This window comes from Saccopteryx bilineata, chromosome 10 (assembly GCF_036850765.1).
Source record: "Saccopteryx bilineata isolate mSacBil1 chromosome 10, mSacBil1_pri_phased_curated, whole genome shotgun sequence".
In the NCBI taxonomy this organism is placed as follows: Eukaryota; Metazoa; Chordata; class Mammalia; order Chiroptera; family Emballonuridae; genus Saccopteryx; species Saccopteryx bilineata.
This window is the reverse complement of record NC_089499.1, coordinates 37,880,337-37,901,035: the sequence shown is the minus strand read 5'-3', so window position 1 is coordinate 37,901,035 and position 20,699 is coordinate 37,880,337. Positions and strand designations below refer to the sequence as shown.

Here is a 20,699-nt window from a genome sequence, read left to right as displayed (position 1 = left end):
GGCGTCATCACATTTTCAACCACTGGTTTTTGCATCTGTGTTAAGAATAGGTTTTACTTTTCAGCCACTGCTACCATGAAGAGTAGTGTGTTCCCCTCACTGGATGAGGTCAGGTCTGCACTGGGCAACCATTTGGTGGAGTGCTGTAAAAGGAAGTCAGACATTTGTGGAGTAGCTGGTCTTGACTTTTAAGTTCTCCTGCAACTCTGAGATCCATTTTCTGTGAACAGCTTTCAGGCAGAGAGGGTTCTTATGTTCTCCAAAGAATTGATAGGTAATCCTTTGTTACCTTTCCTACCTTGAATGTTGATGAATATAAAAACAAATAATAGCTACATTTTAAAACAGAGAAAAATCTAATGAAATAGTGGAGATTCTATTCCAGCTATGCTATGACCTTGAACAAGGTGTGATAATTTCTGGGCCCACTTAGGAAAAGAAAAAAGTGATATATTGTAGGAATGTTTCCTGGGCAAGTATATGGGTAAGGACTTGTGACTAAAAACAGCAATATGGGATGTGGCTGTTCCTAAACCTTCTATTTATTCCTTTTTACAAAATACATATGTACTGATGATTTTACTTGGAATGAGTTTCTGGGATCTGACATCACTGTTAGAAGGTGCTTGAGAGGTTTTAGGAGCCTATCAAGGGAGGAAGTTGGAGTAGAAGAGAGTAGATGGGAGGAGGGGCTCAGATGAGCACATGTGTTTGAATGGGAAGTAGTGTTGGCCTGAGCACGTGTTGCATAACTCTATCGTATGTCTGTATTCTTCACATTATCTTGCACGGCATGATTTCTAAACTACTCTGTAGCAGGTATTAAATACTATCATTAGTGCACATTTGGGCTGCTATTGCTGGTATGACATTCCTGGTAAGCTAGAAGTTCCCTGACTTGTTAGAGAGTTCACCATCTAGTTACATTACATTGGTAGGCCAGACCCTAGAAGGGATCCTGGATTCCTTCTTGTATATCTAGTTGCTTCTCTCTAATAATTACACCTTAAATTCATGTCCTGCCTCTCTCGGACCCAGTATCTCGTCCTTCGTTTGGACCTTCATTCATTCATTCTTTTTTTTTTTAATAATTTTATTTTTTTAATGGGAATGTAAAGTAGTACAACCTTCATTCTTTCTTACCTTTGTATGAAAATGATAAATGGGCTCCTGCCTCTGGATGGGATTTGATGCCCCCAGCACAAAACTGCTCTAGGATTCTCAGTTGCCACCAGAATACAGTTCCAATTTCTTAGAAGTCTTTATGGTCTCATCCCTGCCTTTCTTTTCTGTGTCCTCTCCAGCTAATTGTGTAGTGCCATTGAGTCTGTCTGGCAGTTTCTCCAAAGTCCTGTGCTCTGTTAACGTTGCTGCTGTTTGCTCTGTTAGAAATGTGCTTTCTGCATTATCTCATTAGCTCCTGTTTGTCTCATAAAACCGAACCTGAAGTCCCTTGTCCTGCCTTGTATCAGTGCCCTTCCCTGTACCCACAGTCTTTACTCTTTCCTCCCTCATAGTTCTCATCATACTCCAAGAATATTGTAGTAGCGGTTTCCTTCTCGTGAGTCCCTCCTAGATGCTGAGCACCTCAGGGGTAGGAACCCCTCTGTCTTTCTGTGTCCCCGGTGCATGGTACAGCACCTGGTACTTAGTTACAGGGTCTCCTTAACTGACTGCAGAAGAGATGCGAGTAAAAGCCATCGGGCACAGCTCATCGGACAGCGACCTTCTGAACAGCAGAGCTTTCAGGGTTGTGATATCCTGCATTAGGTGCTGTGAATTTATTTTCTGTTTCTAGAAGTAGGAAAGCATAGGCTGGGTACATTTGACACTACACACATGGGTTTTTTCAGGTATCTTACTCTGAATAAGGTTGTAATTCTAGGAAAATAGATGGAATTCATGGGTTGACTGTATAGCTAAACTAATTATAAGAATTTAGAGGAAGGTATCTTAAAACTTTTTATAGTAAAAAAACTAAGGAATGTATGTGCTAATCTAGTTTCAGGCTTTGGCCACCATTGCTGCTTATAATTCCAGTTTTAGGTCATACTCCGTGTTAATTTTAGCATAGTTGATTAAAGTTTTTTATTTTTAAACTACTCTTTTGACTATAATATATGCACATGGTACAAAATTCAGAGGGCATTAAAGGGGGATAACAGTGAAAGATAAGTCCCTTATACCTTCCTAGTACCACCCCCAAGCTATCCAGCCATTAGTCCCCTGCCCTGAGCCAACCACTATTATTGAGGCTGAATCTAGCCTCCCCTTCTAGAGATTGTCTGTGTCTGGATAACCTTGTGTGTGTGTGTGTGTGTGTGTGTGTGTGTGTGTGTGTGTGTGTGTGTGTGTATTTTTGAACAAGTATACTGTTTTATTTTTTCAATGTATCCTGGTAAAGTTTCTCATTGCTTATAGAGTTGAACTTTTCCCCCCTTTAGCTGACTGTATCAGATATTATTATATGGTTGTAGTTTGTTTTATTGATCAGTCAAGAGGAAAGTAAGACCCATATTCAGGAGGAACAAGAAGTAGTGTTGACTTGAAATAGGAGTCACGCAAGGGGGCAGGAGAGACAGGGGGAAGGGTTCCCCACCTGACTGTGTTGGCCCTGGGGCGCAGTCATGAGCTTTCAGAAGGAGGGCCATGGCTCCCAAGCTCTAGCACTTTATCAGAAACTCTCAGTTCTTGCTTTTTAAGATTTTACCAGAAGATGAAATTAATGCTTTCAAAGATCTTCAGGCCCCTTTGTATGTCAGCTCACGTTGTCGATATCTTAACATTAGTTTTCACACGTTAAAGCTTCTGCTAATAGCCTTGTTCTCCAGTGTTTACACAACTCCATTTTGTCTTGCCAAACAGATTGTGGTCTCCTCAGAGACTGGAGCCGGGTCTTATTTTTGCTATGAGTGTCACATGGTCGTAGTGAGTGGTAGATAAATATCATTGGCTAATTGTGTTTCCAGATGGGATTAGAACTCTGATGTTGCTTCTCTTTCACAAGGCCACATACTTTAAAAAAAGCAAGAACTACTGCATTGTTTTAACAAATATTTTTTTCTGTATTCCAGAATAGTCTCCAATATCCAGAAAAAACTGCATTCGTTACATGTTGATATATAGTTTAGCTAGCTGAAAGGTAAAAAATTATCAAAGGGTAGCAGAATATTTCCCTTATATACCCCCACCCCATAGCTGTTGTCTGAAATTTTTCATCCTTGTCAGGAGGGTCTGCAGGGAGCTTGTCCAGAGTTCTGCTGTGTCCCCTGCAGAGAGGGTTTTCTAGGAGACTGGCTGCACTTAAACGGTAATTTCAGAGCAATTAAAAGGCTGTTTGGCTGTAGGCGAGTGTATTCACTTTAAATCTGGTATGTTTCAGAGGGAAATGGCTTTACTCATCAGTTGGCTGTTTGCAATTGCCATTTGTTTCCAAGTAAGGGAAGATTCCCAACTATGTTTATTTTTTAGCTTATTCAAATATTTATATTTTCTCTAGTTTCTTTTCTGAATATTTTGGCTCATTCTTTTTTCCTGACAAACAACTGCTGTTCAGATTTCCTTTGTTCTAGTAGATTACAAATGTTAGCTGTAGAACAGATCTGGTTCTTCAAAGTAATATTGGCAAGTGAGATTCTGTAGAGATCGATACATGCCGCAGTACAGAGCTGAGCCCTTCCCACCTCCTCATGCCCCTCCCTGCCCAGCTCCCCTCACAAGCTCACTTCTCTCCTTCCTGCCCTTCTCTCCACTTGCCATGTGGAGATATGTCGGTGCTGGACCTGGTCCCTGTCCTCAGCACTGTACTCAGGGCCCTTGACCCCATGTGCTGTTCTCTGCTTGCTAGGGGTTCTGGTTCTGGTGCCTGGTTAGCTGTGCCTTTGCTTATAGTACCTGAGACTTACAATAAAGGAGACAGTAAGTATGGGGAAAGAGAGTAAGTGTGGCTTTGAATCTGTTACATTTGAGGGCTATACGATTATTAGGTAGATAAGTCTAGTAGGTAATTGGGCATATGGGAGAGATTGAAGATTTAGAGAATGAGAAAGAAAAATTGATAGTATAAGAATCCCATCAGTGGTGAAATAAGGTATAACCTAGTGTACTAGAGAGAAGGGTTTATCATTTGGAGAGTAGAATAGATCTCTCCTTGGGACTAGAGTGCAGGGAGTGAATGTTTTGACAGATCTTCCTTGTGCTGAAAAGAAGGGCACAAAGGGGGTTCCTGTGTGCTAACTAGAGGGGACAAGAGCATCGTTGTTGAGTGAGGAAGCAGGCAGAGCAACAGATGGTGAAGCAGTGAGGTCCTGTGAGGTTTGGAATGAGAAACTAGGGAGAGAGGGTTGCTGAGGAAAGGGTAGCTGAGCAGGATCAAGGGCCTGCCCTGAGCTTGGGGGTCAGCACTGTGTGAGAGCACCTTCTCTCCTGGGATGTGACTTTCCCCGGCAGTGCTGGGCTGCAGGAGTTGAATGAGGGGCTGTCAGGAGCTGGGGCTGCCCTGTGGGTGAAGGGAGCAAACCAGTTGAGGATGTTGATATGACAGTGTCAATCACATTGTCTTCTTCCATGTACAGACTATGGGAAAGCAAAACCAGGTCACTGGCTGGGCTGGAGCGGGGGGGGGGGGGGGATAGCTTAATTGCTATTGCATCCCAGCAGTGAGTACAACCCTTGGCTTATAAATGTGCTTCATAAATGCTGGCTGAATTAGAGTTGTGGAGACAGAGAACTGGTTTGTAGGAATCAGAAGTAGTGATGGGATCTTTGATAGAGTGGGATTTTTGCATTGGTTTTGGTTACAGAGCAAGTTCTTTTGTCTGTAGGAATATTGAACATTGAAGCCACCAGGAAGATGGCAGGAGACACAGTGAGCTAAGGACCGAGGCCTCTGCCAAGTTCTGTGTCTGTCGTTTATATGGATGGCATGTGAAATAGCTATTGTGAGTAGAATTTGTGAGCTTCAGGATGTAGGTGATTTTGCATGAGGAAGGGATGTCCAGAAATGACCTAATGATCCTGAAAGAATGCTGACCCTACTGCTTGGTCCCTGAGGGTCAGGTGTAGGAACTGAATGATATGCAATGGAGAACACGACTTCTGAGGAAAGCCAGGTTGGGGAACCAGGTGGGGAATACATTTAGGAAGAGGCTAAGAGTATGGGAAGCTGTTGAATAGTGGGATTCTCAAGATGGGGGGCTGCTGCAGTGTTCTTGGCAGAGCACAGGAAGGTCGTGTCAGAATCTCTAGGGTCAGGCAGGAGTAGGCTGGTGCTTGTGGGAAATGCAGCAGGAAATAGGGTAGCTACTCTGGAATGACTGCTGATGTCACTGGAATCTGCATTTATCAGAGGGCTGTGTGCCAGACTGACAGAAGTGTTGCATTAATTATCCTATTTGATCCTCATAATGGGTTTTATTATCTTTATTTTACAACCGAAACTTTTAAAAGTTATTTACCTAGGGCTCACATAGTCTTAATGGTTTCAAATGCAGTTCTTGCTGACTGCCAGTTTATTTTGTGCACTTGTTCTTCATGTATGGTCTTGTTCAGAGATAGCACGGACGTAGGGATACAGGCAATGCATTCTCTTACTGTTAAGTCAATGAGAATTGCTGAGAAGCTTGCTAATTCTTGGCCCAGACTTGCTGAGCTGTAGGTCTCTGGCACCCTCTGGCGGCAGTGACTGACAGCATTGTGCCATGCTAGGGTGAGAGTGAATACTTCCTAGCCATGGTACCACTAAGTCACTGATTTGCAGCAGCAAGAACATTTTCTTTGTTGTGAACATTGCAAATATAGCCATTAACAAATGTACTATACCTATCATAACTGCAAAACAGAAACTGAATATTTGCATATTCCTACAGTGTTCAGGGACTTTCAGGTAGAGTGTGAAATGAGAAACTAGAGAGGGTATTAAATTCATTGAATAGAGCCCCTCTTCTTATCCATGGCCAAGCACCCCCTTCCCCAGCCATGCCCAAGGCCAGTCCTTTCTCTTACAGTCTAACCCTGGTTGGCAAACTGCGGCTCATGAGCCACATGTGGCTCTTCTACAAAATACTACGTGCGGGCGCTACCTTGATAAGGAAAGTACCTACCTATATAGTTTTAAGTTTTAAAAATTTGGCTCTCAAAAGAAATTTCAATCGTTGTACTGTTGATATTTGGCTCTGTTGACTAATGAGTTTGCTGACCACTGGTCTAGGATGATACTCTATTCAAGTTTCTTTTGATCTTTATGATGTTCCATTTCATTGGCTTTTCCATTAGCATATAAACACATTTGAATATCTCCCATTGATAAAAAAAGAAAGAAAAGCTTTGGAATCTGTTTCCCTCTCCCCAGCTACTGCCTGGTTCCATTCTTTCTAGTTTTCTAGTTAAGTTTTTTAAAGAGGATTTACAAGTTTCCAGTTATAAAATACAGCATAGGGAATGTAGTCATTAATGTAATAACTATGTATGATGTCAGTGGGTACTAGACTTATTGGGATGGTCACTTTGTAAGTTATATAAATATCTGATCCTATATTGTACACACCTGAAACTAATATATGTCAACTGTAATTGAAAAATAAAAATGTTAAAAGAATGGCTTGTTGAATCTGTTCCCTGCCATTCTTTTCCCAACCTGCCCCTTGGCTTCCACCAATCCCAGCTCTCCACCAAAACCTCCCTGTGACCACTGAATGGGAGCTGGGTACTATTCTTATCAGGACCCCTTTGGCAGTACAGAGTAATGTGAAATACAAGGCCTCATTGAAGGTACTGAAAGGTAGCAGCTACTCTGAATTTTAGCAATTGCTTTGCAATTTGAACTGCTTCCATGAACATCTTTCTAAGCTGCAAGACTGTATTGGTTTATTTATTTATTTATTTATATTGATCGATTTTGAAAGAGAGCGAGAGAAACATCGATTTGTTGCTTCACTCATTCATGCCGTCATTGGTTGATTTTTGTATGTGCTCAGACCAGGGATTGAACCTGTAACCTTGGCATGTCAGGACAACCCTCCAACCAACTGACCTACCCTACCTGGCTAGGGCCACAACTATTTATTTATTGATGCTGGTTGGTTCTTTTAAATCTCTTTATGTAGGACAGATAGTAATAGATAATATTAGTGTTCCAGGAACATCTTCTTAGTCATGTTAGAGTTGCAATTAAGCAGGACTTGTGGAGACAAAATACCTCAGCAAGGCAACTTTAATAACTTCTGCAGAAGGGTGTGCTGCTGCTAGTGAAAGCGCCCAGCAAGCCGGTGGGCAGGGATGTAGGTTCTGGTTTATCCCTAACGCAGGCCCTAGGCTGAGTCTTGCCCCATTGGCTGGGGTGGTGACCATGCAATCTTATTCTTTCTCGGTTGGCTATTTTAAATGGCCGCGCGAAGGGGGAAGGGAGAGGTGGGGATATAGTTAACTGGATTAGGGGGCTGGGGAATCGTTGAAGAAAAGAGCATGAGGTAAACAAGTTGTTTTTCCTTCAGTCACCTCTTTTCCTTTGTGGATTCTGAATCACTTGAGAAACAGGAGAGTTTAGATGCACATCCGACCATGTGTTGTAAAGTATTGTACCTTAATTCCATGGGTTACATAGAGACACCAAGGCAGGATACAGAAGAATTTTACTTTTTAATTTTTTTTTTAATTTATTTATTCATTTTTAGAGAGGAGAGAGAGACAGAGGGAGAGAGAGGAGAGAGAGAAGGGGGGAGGAGCTGGAAGCATCAACTCCCATATGTGCCTTGACCAGGCAAGCCCAGGGTTTTGAACCGGCGACCTCAGTATTTCCAGGTCGACGCTTTATCCACTGCGCCACCACAGGTCAGGCCAATTTTTTTATTTATTTACTTTTTTAGGTTTTATTTATTTACTTTTATTAGAGAGAGAGGGGGGAGAGAGAGAGAGAGTGAGAGATAGAGAAAGGAGGAGGAGTAGGAAGCATCAACTCCCATATGTGCCTTGACCAGGCAAGCCCAGGGTTTTGAACCAGCGACCTCAGCATTTCCAGGTCGACGCTTTATCCACTGCGCCACCACAGGTCAGAGAAGAATTTTTAGGAGGAGATTTATTAATAAGCCGGCTACATATGACTTACACCGGGTATAGCTAACCCAAATCGTGTCGTGTCCAATATAGCCCAGAGGCTAGTTATATAGACTTGATCACATACAGGTTGGGGGGAAAAGAAAAAGAAGGGGGAGCATGATACAATAATCAATCATTAACAAGCTTACAACATTTGTCTATAGGATCTATAAAAAACATTCCTACATATTAAAACTTACAAGATAACACAATAGTGATGTTTTACATATCAAAGACATTCATAAATCTCTTAGTGTCTACCTCCCATCCCTTTGTCTAGAGGCAGATGTTATTCTCAGGACTCCAGGGGGGAGGAAGAGTTAAAATCACTGTAGGGTATGTAAATATTGTTTCCTAAAGGATCCCATTGAAGGGTTAGGGTTAGGGTTAGGGTTAGGGTTAGGGTTAGGGTTAGGGTTAGGGTTAGGAGGGGGAAAGGAAGTTCTCCCTCCATTCTCTAAAGAAAGGAGGGAGCAAGAAGCCTGACTTTTCCTCTTTAAAACGGCCTTGCCAATACTAAGTTTTACAGTTCTTTGGCACCTTATCACACATGAATTTTCTTAATGGGGAAAGGTGGACTAGAAAATTGTAGCTTCGAATATTCAGTGCTATAAGCAAGTGTGTACTCTGTTTTTTTAAATAACCATTTTAGTAAACTAAAAAAATAATGCAATAATGACAGCAATATGCCTGTAGGAAGTGGTGTATGTGTGAATAATCGTGTTATAAAAACAGAGCATAATATTCATAATTGTTTTCCTATTTTTGCACTAAATATTCTTATCAAAAAATGAGTACTGAGTATTTGATCACCATTGATGAAGAGTACTATGAATACATAACACTATTGTCCTGGGCCATCATGTTAGGTTTTCATAAGAATAAATAAACCAGATTTGTTTAATATTGGAAAGAAGTAAAGCCTTATGTAAGGAGTATAAAGTACCGCTATTGTCAGAATGCAAATAAAGTCTTGAAAACAGTATCAAAAAAAAATTGTAGCTTCGATATTCCATGAGAAATTCATGCCTTGAAATCTGCTTGTTGGAATGAGTCTACCAGCCACGTGAAGCCCACCAGAGCTTGGTGTTGCTTAGCTGGAGAAGGCAGCGGTGGCTAGTCTTGAATTACTCATCTCATGGGCTTTCCAGGGCTTCTATGTCAATGGCTGTGTGGTTCTCAGCAGGATTTCTGAAATCTATTAAATGGCTGATTTTACAGGAGTCTGGTAGTACAATTCTGGGCGTGAAGTAGAGGGTGGCTTACTGGGTTGAATTTTTATTTAATTGAAAATTTCTAGAACTGTTTATGACAATTTTGGTTTTTTAATAGATTATTTGGACATATGACAGGCTCATGTATGTGTTCATTAGTTAACGAGCTAATCAGTGAAGTCAAGTTATTAGTGTCCTTTCTGTTATCACAGATCTGGTTTGTTTATTTCTCCGTTTTACAGGTTGAATATAAGCTGGGATTCCAAGTAGACAACTTTGTGGCAATGGACATGCCCCAGGTCAACATTTCTGCTCAGGGGGAAGTTCCACGCACTTTATCAGGTGAGTCTTAAAGACAGTGTTAACATGCTGTTTTCAACCGTGTTCCCCATATCCAAAAGAGAACAGTTTTTATAGTATACTGGTGTGTAGTACATCTTACTTGATAGGCATAAAATATATAAGTACTTTGAAAAATAGTTTTTACAAATATTCATTATTTGCACTGTGTTTTAAACCATTACCTCTTTTTCACTGCACCTAGAACTGTCTGTGCTCAGCTCTCCCTTATCTCCTTTTCTGCACTGCTGGCCCTGGCCTCCATATGGATAGGGTCCCTGTGTCTGGTCTGGTTCCCCTTGGCCCGGATGATCTGACCATGTGATATCTGGACCATCAGTGTCCCTCACCTCCATCAACTGAATGCATCCCAGACTCTAGCCAGTGTGCTTGCTGTGTGTGCCATCTGCCCCTGCCTGTCTGTCTGCCCTTGATGCTGCTCTTGCCCCAGCGTTCCCACAGCTCCACACTCCCTGCAGTTCTGATATACGTGCCTGTGCACGTGAAACCATCTTTTCCTTTCTTCTGTTGGTGAACCCGTTTATTGGGAATATTCTGCAGGTCTCAAAGTCTGTACTGTCCTCCTCCCTCCTTTCCTCCCTCTAGTTGTTAACTCTTCTTTTCTTCCTTCCCCATAGAATCTTGTGTCGAACTGTTTTTGAACAGAGCCCATTATCTTGTAATTCTTTGTCTTTGTCGCTCCCTGCTGGCCTCTGGCCACCCTGAGGGCAGGAGCTGTCTTTTTCAGCTCCACCCTCTGCTACTAGCATAGCAGCTGGCATGGGAGAGGCACCCAGGGCATGTCTGAGTAAATGATTTGTGTCACATTCACACCAGTTTAACTACTTTTGAACCAGCCTTTTGAGAAAGGCTTCTGAAGATGTGAGAGTTTAAGAATATGGATTGTTTTAAAATGTGGAAGTATAAACCACCGTGGTGGAGTACAAGCCACAGCGGTGTGGTGGGAGTCTCTCCGGCACTCTGATTCACTCTTATCAGAGGCCCACATTTATCTAAGCTTTAGGAAAGCATAGGATGCCTGATTAATTTTGTGGTCCAGTAAAGATATTCAGAAATGCTCGTGTCTTTCACGTGCTCATACAGGTGGTAGAATGATATATTCTAAATTTGTAGAAAAAGAATCTTAAACTGAAAGATTGAAAAAAATGATGTGCCCCAAAGTCTATTAATCTCGTTGTAACAAAAATTGATTAAAGCCACTAACTGTTTTAGAAAGGCATTTTTTTCATTCACAGTTAAGAATTTATCAGATTTGTTCACAGTTTTATGTTCAGTCTCTTTATGAATAACAACACAGATTGCATTTTGGTGGTGAATTGTTTTTCCTTTTACCAAGTAATTTTTATTGTTATTGTCATTGATGTGATTGATAAGATAGCAGGTTTGCCTTATGATTCTGTATCTTTACTCCATTATAATCAGAGAACTTAGGTGACAAATGATACTAAAAATCATGAACAAAACTTAAAAGTATATAGTTATCTCTTCATTTATTTCTTGGTTCTTTAACACTAACTTTGCATCTATAATGAATGAAGTACTTAATGTCTAAGGCTCTGTAGTCTGAAGATAATTCTTCTGAAAGTTTCTGCTTGGTATTTTTATGTAAATGTATTTTTAGTTTGTAGCAAAAATCAATTTAAAAATATTTAATGGATATTAATGTTAACTTTTAGAAAATTAAAGTAATTTTTCTTGTTACTTTTTTCAAACAGTGTTTCGGGTCGAGCTTTCCTGTACTGGCAAAGTAGATTCTGAGGTTATGATATTAATGCAGCTCAACTTGACAGTAAATTCTTCAAAAAACTTTACAGTCTTAAATTTTAAACGAAGGAAAATGTGCTACAAAAGTAAGGAATTTCTTTACCAAAGTATGTGTCTTATATAGCTATAAGAAGGACAAAAGTAGATTCTATAGTCTTTTTTTACGGATTTGTGACCAAATCTTGATTAAAGTTGCAAATGAGAAAAGGAAGAGAGCTAGCAGGTGAAATGCCAAGGTAACCGCCAGATGGTCTGACAGCCACGACTGCCATTCAGGCCCCGCCCAGCCCTGCTTCTCAAAATCTACGGTCAGACTGGCTGCGGAATTTTCTATTAAGAATGCAAAATAGTACTGCAGTAGCTGAAGACCTAAAGAAACGTGGTAATTCTGATGAGCCCCAGAGTACCAGAGTGTTAATTGTGTTTCCCTTATAACGTTATATAGAAGCATTATCCTGGACCCAGATGGACCTGTTTTAGAATTACGGCTCAGCTCTTGACACAGGAGATTGGGACAAATTACTTAACCTAAATCTCAGGGGTTTTTTGAATCTGTAAAATGGGCATAATAACCTGTTTTAGAAGTTTGTTTATTTAAAGATAATTGAATCTAGTCTGAAGCTTAGACTACCATTTGCGAATATTTAGTAAATATTAATACTTTTTGCTTTTGAATAATCTATTACTCATGAAATTACAGTGAATATGAAAAAGGAATAAAAAAAACTCCTCTAAACTTACTGAAATGCTTATTATGTGCTAAGTGCTTTACACACATTAAACTAATTTAATCCTTAACAACAACCCTAGGCAGTGGGTTCTCTCATTATTTCCATTTCTGAGAGGAAGCCATGGCTCAGATAATCTGACCAACTGCCAAGGTCACAGCTTACTGGTACAGCTGGGACACAAACCCATGCTCATAGTCTCGTTGTTAAATTGTCTCAACATATTTCCTAATTGAGGTTCGTGCTGAGTGTTAAGAAAACACCTCAGACCAGTGAGTGAGTTATAATGGCTAATGTCCAGGTACATGTCAGTAAAAAAGCTGTACTGCATTTGAATGGACTTTTTTTTTAAAACGGAGTTAGCTTTGGTGTTTTGGTACATTTTTCTGTTCCAGTGTATTTACTGTGTATCTACTTTCATGTAACTTTAAAGCCAGAGAGGACTTTAGAGACTGTCTTGTTCAACTAGTCATTATATAATTCATATGTAGAGACTAGGCCTGGAGAGGCCGCCTAAGCTGTGTACCAGCTAGTGGGGAGTGTATAAAACACTTGGTTCCTGATCCCTGGGGGAGGTGGGTGGGGACTCACCACGGCACCTTTCAGTGCTTGAAGAATGATGGCCAAATGTGATTTAGTTTGTGTAGCCCACAATGCTAGTATCATATTTGCTAAGGTTAATGATGAGTTGCTATTCACAGTGATCCTAGGCCTTCTCCTTTCTTTTTTCCCTCTTCTTTTCAAAATGAGAGGAGGGGAGGTAAAGAGACAGACTCCCACATGCACCCTGTCTGGGATGCACCCAGCAACCCATCTGGGGCTGATGTTCTGCCCACCTGGGGCCATACTGGCAACCCTGCTATTTTTAGCACCTGAGGCAGAGGCTCCATGGAGCCATCCTTGGCACCTGGGGTTGATGCACTTGAACAAGGTTGAGGGAGAGGAGGGGGGGGAGGGAGAGAGAGAGAGAGAGAGAGAGAGAGAGAGAAAAGAAAGGGTGGGGAAGCAGATGTTTGCTTCTCCTATGTGCCCTGACCGGGAATCAAACCTGGTATATCCATACATTGGGCTGACGCTCTACCACTGAGCCAAATGGCCAGGGCCCAGACCTTCTCCTTAACATCAAAATTAACAGTTGGTGTAATTTTCTGTCTTAGACCAAAGTTTAATATAGTACCACTCTTTTATTTGGTGGTCATACTAATGACCACCCTAATCATGACTCTTAATTTAATTTGTAATCCTGATATGTTTGTTTATCTGGTTTTTCATCCCACAACATTTAAAAAACTATCTGCAACAGAAAACATATCTGTACTATATCAAATGTTAATGGGTTACTGGCAAGAAAAGCTTCCTTTATCAGATGAGGGTGGAAATTACTGGATCAGACAAGTCTGTTATTCTAGAACTCCTTAGAGCCTTTACAGTCTGCTAGTGTGCATTGTGAACCTTCACAAAGTTACAGTGTGTGGCTTTCCTTAAACTTCTTGACCTCAGAAACTCTTTGTCATGAGTATCTATAAGGAATACCCTTTAGTTAATGATGTCTCCAGTGATGACTGTCAGAATGGTAATCTGTCATTTGTTATCTTGAAACAAATTCCTTGTTACTTAGTTCAGGTTGTGTTCTGATGTAACATAAAACTATGTCAGAGAAAATTTAGAAGATATAATTAAATATTTAAGAATTTTTATAGAAAATAATTTCTAAAGCATTTTTTATCTTTTTAATTCAGAACTTGAAGAAGTAAAAACCTCAGCCTTGGACAAAAACACTAGCAGAACTATTTGTAAGTGTTACTATATTATCCTTCTCCATCATTAGGGATGAAAAATGGTTGATTGCAATGAGCATAATTGCATGAAGCTTGGAGGCCTGTGGTTTCCAGTTTGTCAAAGATAAATACCGCCATGCTACTTAATTCACTGATGTTTTGTAGATTGGTATACAGCCAGATGAAACTATTAGAATACTAAACATTTTCTGAAGTAAAATTCATGCATATTTCATAAAAGTGATCTAAAAAACTTTTATAAGCAAGAATTCGTATCACATCATCTCAAATGATTATAATTAAAGTATGAACATGAAATATGTGCAAGGTCTTTTTAACCTATTTAAGCATAAGGTTAGAAAATCTGATTTGTGACATAGACCTAACCCTCAGCTAATTTCATCCAAGTGAAAATGTAAGTTTAAAGATAGGATACCATGTAATTTAAACCACTACAGTGCAGAAACTCAAAGTAGATTTTTGCTTTTATGGTTTAGATAGTAACTTACACTTCTGTTTCCCTTTTCTGCCATGGATACATCATTGAGAATTATTCTTCCTGAGATAGTTTTCCTTTTTTTTTTTTTTTTTTTTTTTCTGAAGCTGGAAACAGGGAGAGACAGTCAGACAGACTCCCGTATGCGCCCAACCGGGATCCACCCGGCACGCCCACCATGGGGCGACGCTCTGCCCACCAGGGGGCGATGCTCTGCCCATCCTGGGCGTTGCCATGTTGCGACCAGAGCCACTCTAGTGCCTGAGGCAGAGGCCACAGAGCCATCCCCAGCGCCCGGGCCATCTTTGCTCCAATGGAGCCTTGGCTGCGGGAGGGGAAGAGAGAGACAGAGAGGAAAGCGCGGCGGAGGGGTGGAGAAGCAAATGGGCGCTTCTCCTGTGTGCCCTGGCCAGGAATCAAACCCGGGTCCTCCGCACGCTAGGCCGACGCTCTACCGCTGAGCCAACCGTCCAGGGCGTCTTCCTGAGATAGTTTTAATAGCAGTATCTTAAAAGATTACTAGATTCTCCTTGTGGACATAAATTTAAAAAAAATGGAGGTGAATTTCAAATAAGCCAAAGTTGAGAGAATGCTTTGATGAGCCCCCATGTGACCATCACCTTACTTGCCAGGCAAGTTGGCGTTTCACCCGTGAATATTTCAGTGTGGTCCTCTTTGTTTTCTCTTCAAGTATGATAGTGCCTGTCATGCCCTTGGCTTGAAACCTTGTATTGATTTGCCACCTAATTTAGGATGAAACCCAAATTTTCTAGGTGTTATTCAATAGAATTGTAATGTAAGTACTCCTCAAAACTACTTAAATCTCTGTCTTCCACTCTGCCTGCTCAGTTTTCTCTGTACCTTTGTCTCTGTTTCTCTCTGTTTGCCTCTGTGTGTCTGTGTCTTTTGACTTATTTTCTTTATTGCTAAGGCTTTCTTTTTCTCTTTTTTTAAATAATACAAAACTGAGGATTATTTATTTCATGAGTCTTGTTTTTCTGCTTTTCTCTTTAAAAACAGATAAGCATAATAATTTCTGTTACTTTCAAAAGAGAAAAGGATTAAACATTTGTTTTTGTTTGTTCTCTCTTCTTTTGTTCAATTCCTTCCCTGCAACCTGGGCTTTTTTCTGTTTTGTTTTGTTTTTTAATTTATGGGTTGCTGTACTGTATATTCTTTCTCCTATGAGTCAGTGGTGGTTGGTGACAGATGTCTATTGAGGAAGTATGAAGGATCTAGAGGTCTGTGCTGTCCAATATGGCATATGTGGCTATTTAACTTTAATTCTAATGAATAGAAGTAAATCTTCAATCCTTCATTTGTCCTTGCTACATTTCAAGTGCTTAATAGTCACAGGTGGCCAGTGGCTACTGTATTGGCCAGCACACCACAGACTTCCATGGATAGCAGTGCAGTAGCTGGTTTATTGTGGGTACCGCTTATCACTTTCATGCTCAGTAACCAAAATTTCTATATAAAACTCTTTTTAAAAAAACTACAACATAAAATTACAAAATTGTGTGAACTTACATCAACACAATACTGGTAACTGATCTTGCTTATCAAAGAATAGACCCATAAAATGAAAATCTTTTTTTTTTTAAACAAAGAATAGTACTCATTGTGTATATTGGGTCACAAATCAATGGATGAATTTGTTTAAAAAGCTTAATAGGCTTTTTATTTTTATTTCAGATGATCCTGTACATGCAGCTCCAACTACTTCAACACGTGTGTTTTATATCAGCGTAGGGGTTTGCTGTGCAGTCATATTTCTTGTAGCAATAATATTAGCTGTTTTGCACCTGCATAGTATGAAGAGGATTGAACTGGATGACAGGTACCGTACATATTTTTGGGAAGGAAGAACACAAAAGCAGCTCACTGTATTTGCCTGGTAGCCACAGACACCCACGAACACTGGTATGCAGGTTGTAGGGGAAGGCAGGAGGACATTTAAGCTGTAGCCAAAGAAGAAAGAATTACTGTCTTTGTGATTGCTGTCATTGTGCTTCTCTAGTTTTATTTTTTTTTAATTTATGAAGTCAGAAGTTACAGTTTATTAGTTGGTGGAGAAGTCAGGATCAAAAAATTTTCCCATCTCCTTTGATATGACTTTATTCCAGACTCCTAGTACCTTGTAAAAATAGCCCTTTTCTTCCTCCTAGTTTGTTTTTCCATAAATATCCACCTGTCTGTCACTCATCTAGCCTCCCTCCCTTCTTCCCTCCCTCCCTCCTCCCCTCCCTTCCCCTCCCTCCCTCATTTCCTTTTCTCCTTCCATCCACTCAGTGAACATTTACTGAGAATCTGTTATGATTTTTTTTAGCAAGAGAGAGAGGGACAGACAGACAGGATGGGAGAGAGAGATGAGAAGCATCAATTCTTCATTGCAGTACCTTAGTTATTCATTGATTGCTTTCTTATATGTGCTTTGACTGGGGGGCTCCAGCAGAGCGAGTGAGCCCTTGCACAAACCAACGACCTTTGGGCTCAAGCCAGTGACCATGGGGTCATGTCTATGATCTCATGCTCAAGTCAGCACCCCCTCACTCAAGCTGGCGACCTTGGGGTTTCGAAACTGGGTCCTCTGCTTCCCAGTCCAGTGCTTTATCCACTGCACCACCATCTGGTCAGGCAGAGGATCTGTTGTTATTTAAATCATTGCTTCTCAACCTGGTCACACATTAGAATCTTTGATAAGCTTTTAAAACACATCAGGCCCTGGCCGGTTGGCTCAGCGGTAGAGCGTCGGCCTGGTGTGTGGAAGTCCTGGGTTCAATTCCCGGCCAGGGCACACAGGAGAGGCGCCCATCTGCTCCTCTACCCCTCCCCCTCTCCTTCCTCTCTGTCTCTCTCTTCCCCTCCTGCAGCCAAGGCTCCATTGGAGCAAAGATGGCCTGGGCGCTGGGGATGGCTCTGTGGCCTCTGCCTCAGGCGCTAGAGTGGCTCTGGTTGCAACAGAGCGACGCCCCGGATAGGCAGAGCATCGCCCCCTGGTGGGTGTGCTGGGTGGATCCCGGTCAGGCACATGCGGGAGTCTGTCTGACTGCCTCCCCATTTTCAGCTTCAGAAAGATACAAAAAAAAAAAATACACATCAGTATTTGGGTCCCACCTTCCAGAGTTCTGATATAATCGGTCTGGTATGGTATTTGGGCATCATCATTTTTCTTAAAGCTTCCTGGATGATTCTAATGCGTAGCCTTTGAGATATGCTAGGTTAGATATGCTAAGTGCTGGGAATAAAAAAAAATTAATGATATACCTCAGGGTTTCAGGTATTTAATCTTTGACATTAACCCATAATTATAAAAGTTTGTAAAGTTGATGATTATGGTATGTGGATTATAGTGTAAGACACAAAGGGTGCCTGTCCCAGCCTGGGTGAGTCAGAGATGACAAGGAGGACATTGAGCTTGGATAGGGTGAGAGGAAAAGATGGAATGATGACATGTTTATTTCCCCAATCCGTGATGCTCGTTTCCCTCTTCAGTGGTTCCCAAGTGCTGACTGAAGATATTCCCAGCCTCAGGGCTCAGCTTTCAAAGCCCTCCTTCGTGTGGAGATGGATCTTCCATATTCATTGACCTTCCTCTCTTTCTTACCATATCCTTTCTTAATACTCTGGTCAGGGGATCACTTGCCCCTTCTGCCCTGCGCTTTGCTCCTCAGGACTTTTGGTCATGCTTTCCTTCTGTCCACAGGCTGTCTGCCTGCTCTGCTAGTCTGAACTCCGCTCAGTCTTCCGAGTCCTGTTGCCAGCTCTCCCATGACATCTTTTCTAAGCCTCCCAACTAGCCATTTCTCCCATTTCTTTTTCTTTTTCCTTTTCCTTTTCTTTTTTAGAAAGAGAGGAAGGGAGGCAGAAAGAGAGAATATCAGTTCGTTCTACTTATTTGTGTATTGATTGCTTCTCATATGTGCCCCTGACTGGGGCTGAAGCCAGGGAACTTGGTGTCAAGCCAGCGACCCCAGGATCGAACCAGCGACCTTGGTACTCCAGGATGACATTCTGTCAACTGTGTCCCAGAGCAAGGCACCCAACGACCATTTCTCTCTCCTCTCCTCCTCCCTCTCAGTATCTTTCTTTTGGGTAGCAATTATTACACCTTTTCCTCTTGAAATCATTTTTTGCGCACCTGTCTCTTTTATTAGAATATAAGCTCTATCCAGTTAGAGAGCAATGTGTGTTACCTATTACTGAACCCCCGGTCTTAACACAGTGTCATTCATACAGTGGGTGAGCACATTTGTGGCGTTAACAAAAATTCCAAGGGGACACAGGCCCTGGTTGAATTTAATACCTGCTCCTAAGTACTTTCTGTTTCTGCTGTTTTACTTACTTTACCTGAATAGAGAAAGGAGGTAAGAATGAAAAGAGAAATGCATGGGTGGTATGTTTCGGAATGGTATGTGTATGTGGAGGTGTTGAAGTTAGAATGAGCATTTATAGAGGAAGAGATGGTCTTTGGAAGCACTGAGGGAGAATGGAGGCAACAGGAGCATTTAGAGAGGAATCAGGATACAAATGGAGTTGGAGGGGTCACTGAAGAATGTGACATTTAGAAGTCAGCCTTTTTCTTTTTCTTTTTTATTAAGTGAGAGACAGGGAGGCAAAGACAAGACTCCTACATGTGTCTTCCTGGCAAGCCCCTATCAAATGATGCTGTGCCTGTCCAGGCTGCTGCTCCGTCGCTCAACTGAGCCATTTTTTTTAGTGCCTGAGGCAAGGCTGTGGAGGCATCCTCAGCAACAGGGACCAACTTTTGTTCTAACCAGTTGAGCCATGGCTGCAGAAGAGAAAGGGGCAGGGGAAGAAAGCAGATGGTCACTTCTCCTGTGTGCCCTGACCAAGAATTGAACCCAGGACTTCCACATGCCAGCCGACACTCTACCAGTGAGCCAGCCGGTCAGGGCCAGAAGTCAGTCTTGATGCATACATTTTCCTTGAGTGCTTGCATGCGTGCCAGGGCTGTGACCCCATATAGGCCAGAGAGGTGCAGGAACTTTCAGATTGCTTGGGGTATATACCTCTGCCTGCTAAAATAATCTGCTACCACCCAGGAATTGGTTCCAGTTCTCTCTAGTTTTCAGGTGAAGATTTCCAGACATTGCCTGAATAAATGCAACTTAACATTATCACTGTTTTCAAAGCATGGCTTAGTGGGTCAGAGCATGAACTCTGGAGCCAGAGCATCTCTGAGTTCTGGTTGTTCTGCAGACTAGCTTGATGGTCTAAAGTAAATTATGTAGCCTCTTTATGTCACAGTTTTCTCTATCTATAAAGCAGAGATAATAATGGCACATACTGAGGATGTTGTGAAATGTAATGAAATAATTCTGTAAGCTCTTAGGACACAGCCCTGCATGTACTAAGTGCCATTACTAGGGTTTTTGTTTTCAGAAAGGTGCAGTGTGCTTGTGGTGATGGACTCATTTCTTCTTCAGCTCTTTCTGTGTGATTAGCCATTATTTATTACATGCCTGGTGAACTAACAGTGGTGACTAGATAGTTCCCATCCAGTAATTTAATAGCCTTTAGGAAGCGCTTGCTTCTCTATGCACAGGGGCCACTGAAATAACTAACAATGGCTATATTTATTGTTTTCTGTTTACCAGTACTGTACCAAACACTCTACATGCATTATCGTGTTTGACACTCACAATCACTTATGGGTACCGGACTGTTCTTGTTTTAAAGATGAAGAAACAGTCTTAAAGAGATTAACTTTTTCAGGCCTGCACTGCTAGGACCAGGGCAGAGCAGCAGGAGAGACTCGTTGTTGTAACAGCTGTATTGTAATAACTCAGTATCGTGATCGTATAAAGAGCACTTGCTGTGTGCCAGGCACTGTTACACATGCTTCCCACCTAGTAATCTCCCTAATCCTCACAACAGCCCTGTGAGGTTTGAGGGGACGCATGGCTCCATGCAGTTCCTTGGATGGGGGTGGTAGAGAGTTCTTCAGTTGCAGGCTCTGGAGCCAGAGTCCTGTTACATATACACAGTTTCTTTAGAGACAGAATAAAACTTCCTAAGATGTACTCCTGCCTGGGGCACTTGGGTCCTATGTGTGTAGCTGTCCCTTTCCTGACCCCATAAGATGATCTTCTTAGTTTCAGTGTTATGCCAGGTGAGTGTGCCCCAGGGAGGCAGACCTTCTGTCCACATTCACGCTAAAGTCCTCTCAGAGAGGACTGATCTGCACCCCGTCCACACTGTCGTCTTGCCCTGTTAGTTCATGACTGAGGAAAATTTGTTCTTT

At 41.6% G+C, this 20,699-nt stretch overlaps 1 protein-coding gene across 2 annotated transcripts in view; it reads left to right on the top strand.

Annotated features, from left to right (window-relative positions):
- RYK (receptor like tyrosine kinase) overlaps positions 1 to 20,699 on the top strand; it is a 107,245-nt gene that overhangs the window by 37,741 nt on the left and 48,805 nt on the right. For both annotated transcript variants that reach the window (XM_066245097.1, XM_066245096.1), the window contains exons 3-6: positions 9,548 to 9,647; positions 11,381 to 11,515; positions 13,897 to 13,950; positions 16,127 to 16,271. In XM_066245097.1, the coding sequence (XP_066101194.1) occupies positions 9,548 to 9,647; positions 11,381 to 11,515; positions 13,897 to 13,950; positions 16,127 to 16,271 (434 nt within the window). The remainder of the gene's footprint in view (positions 1 to 9,547; positions 9,648 to 11,380; positions 11,516 to 13,896; positions 13,951 to 16,126; positions 16,272 to 20,699) is intronic.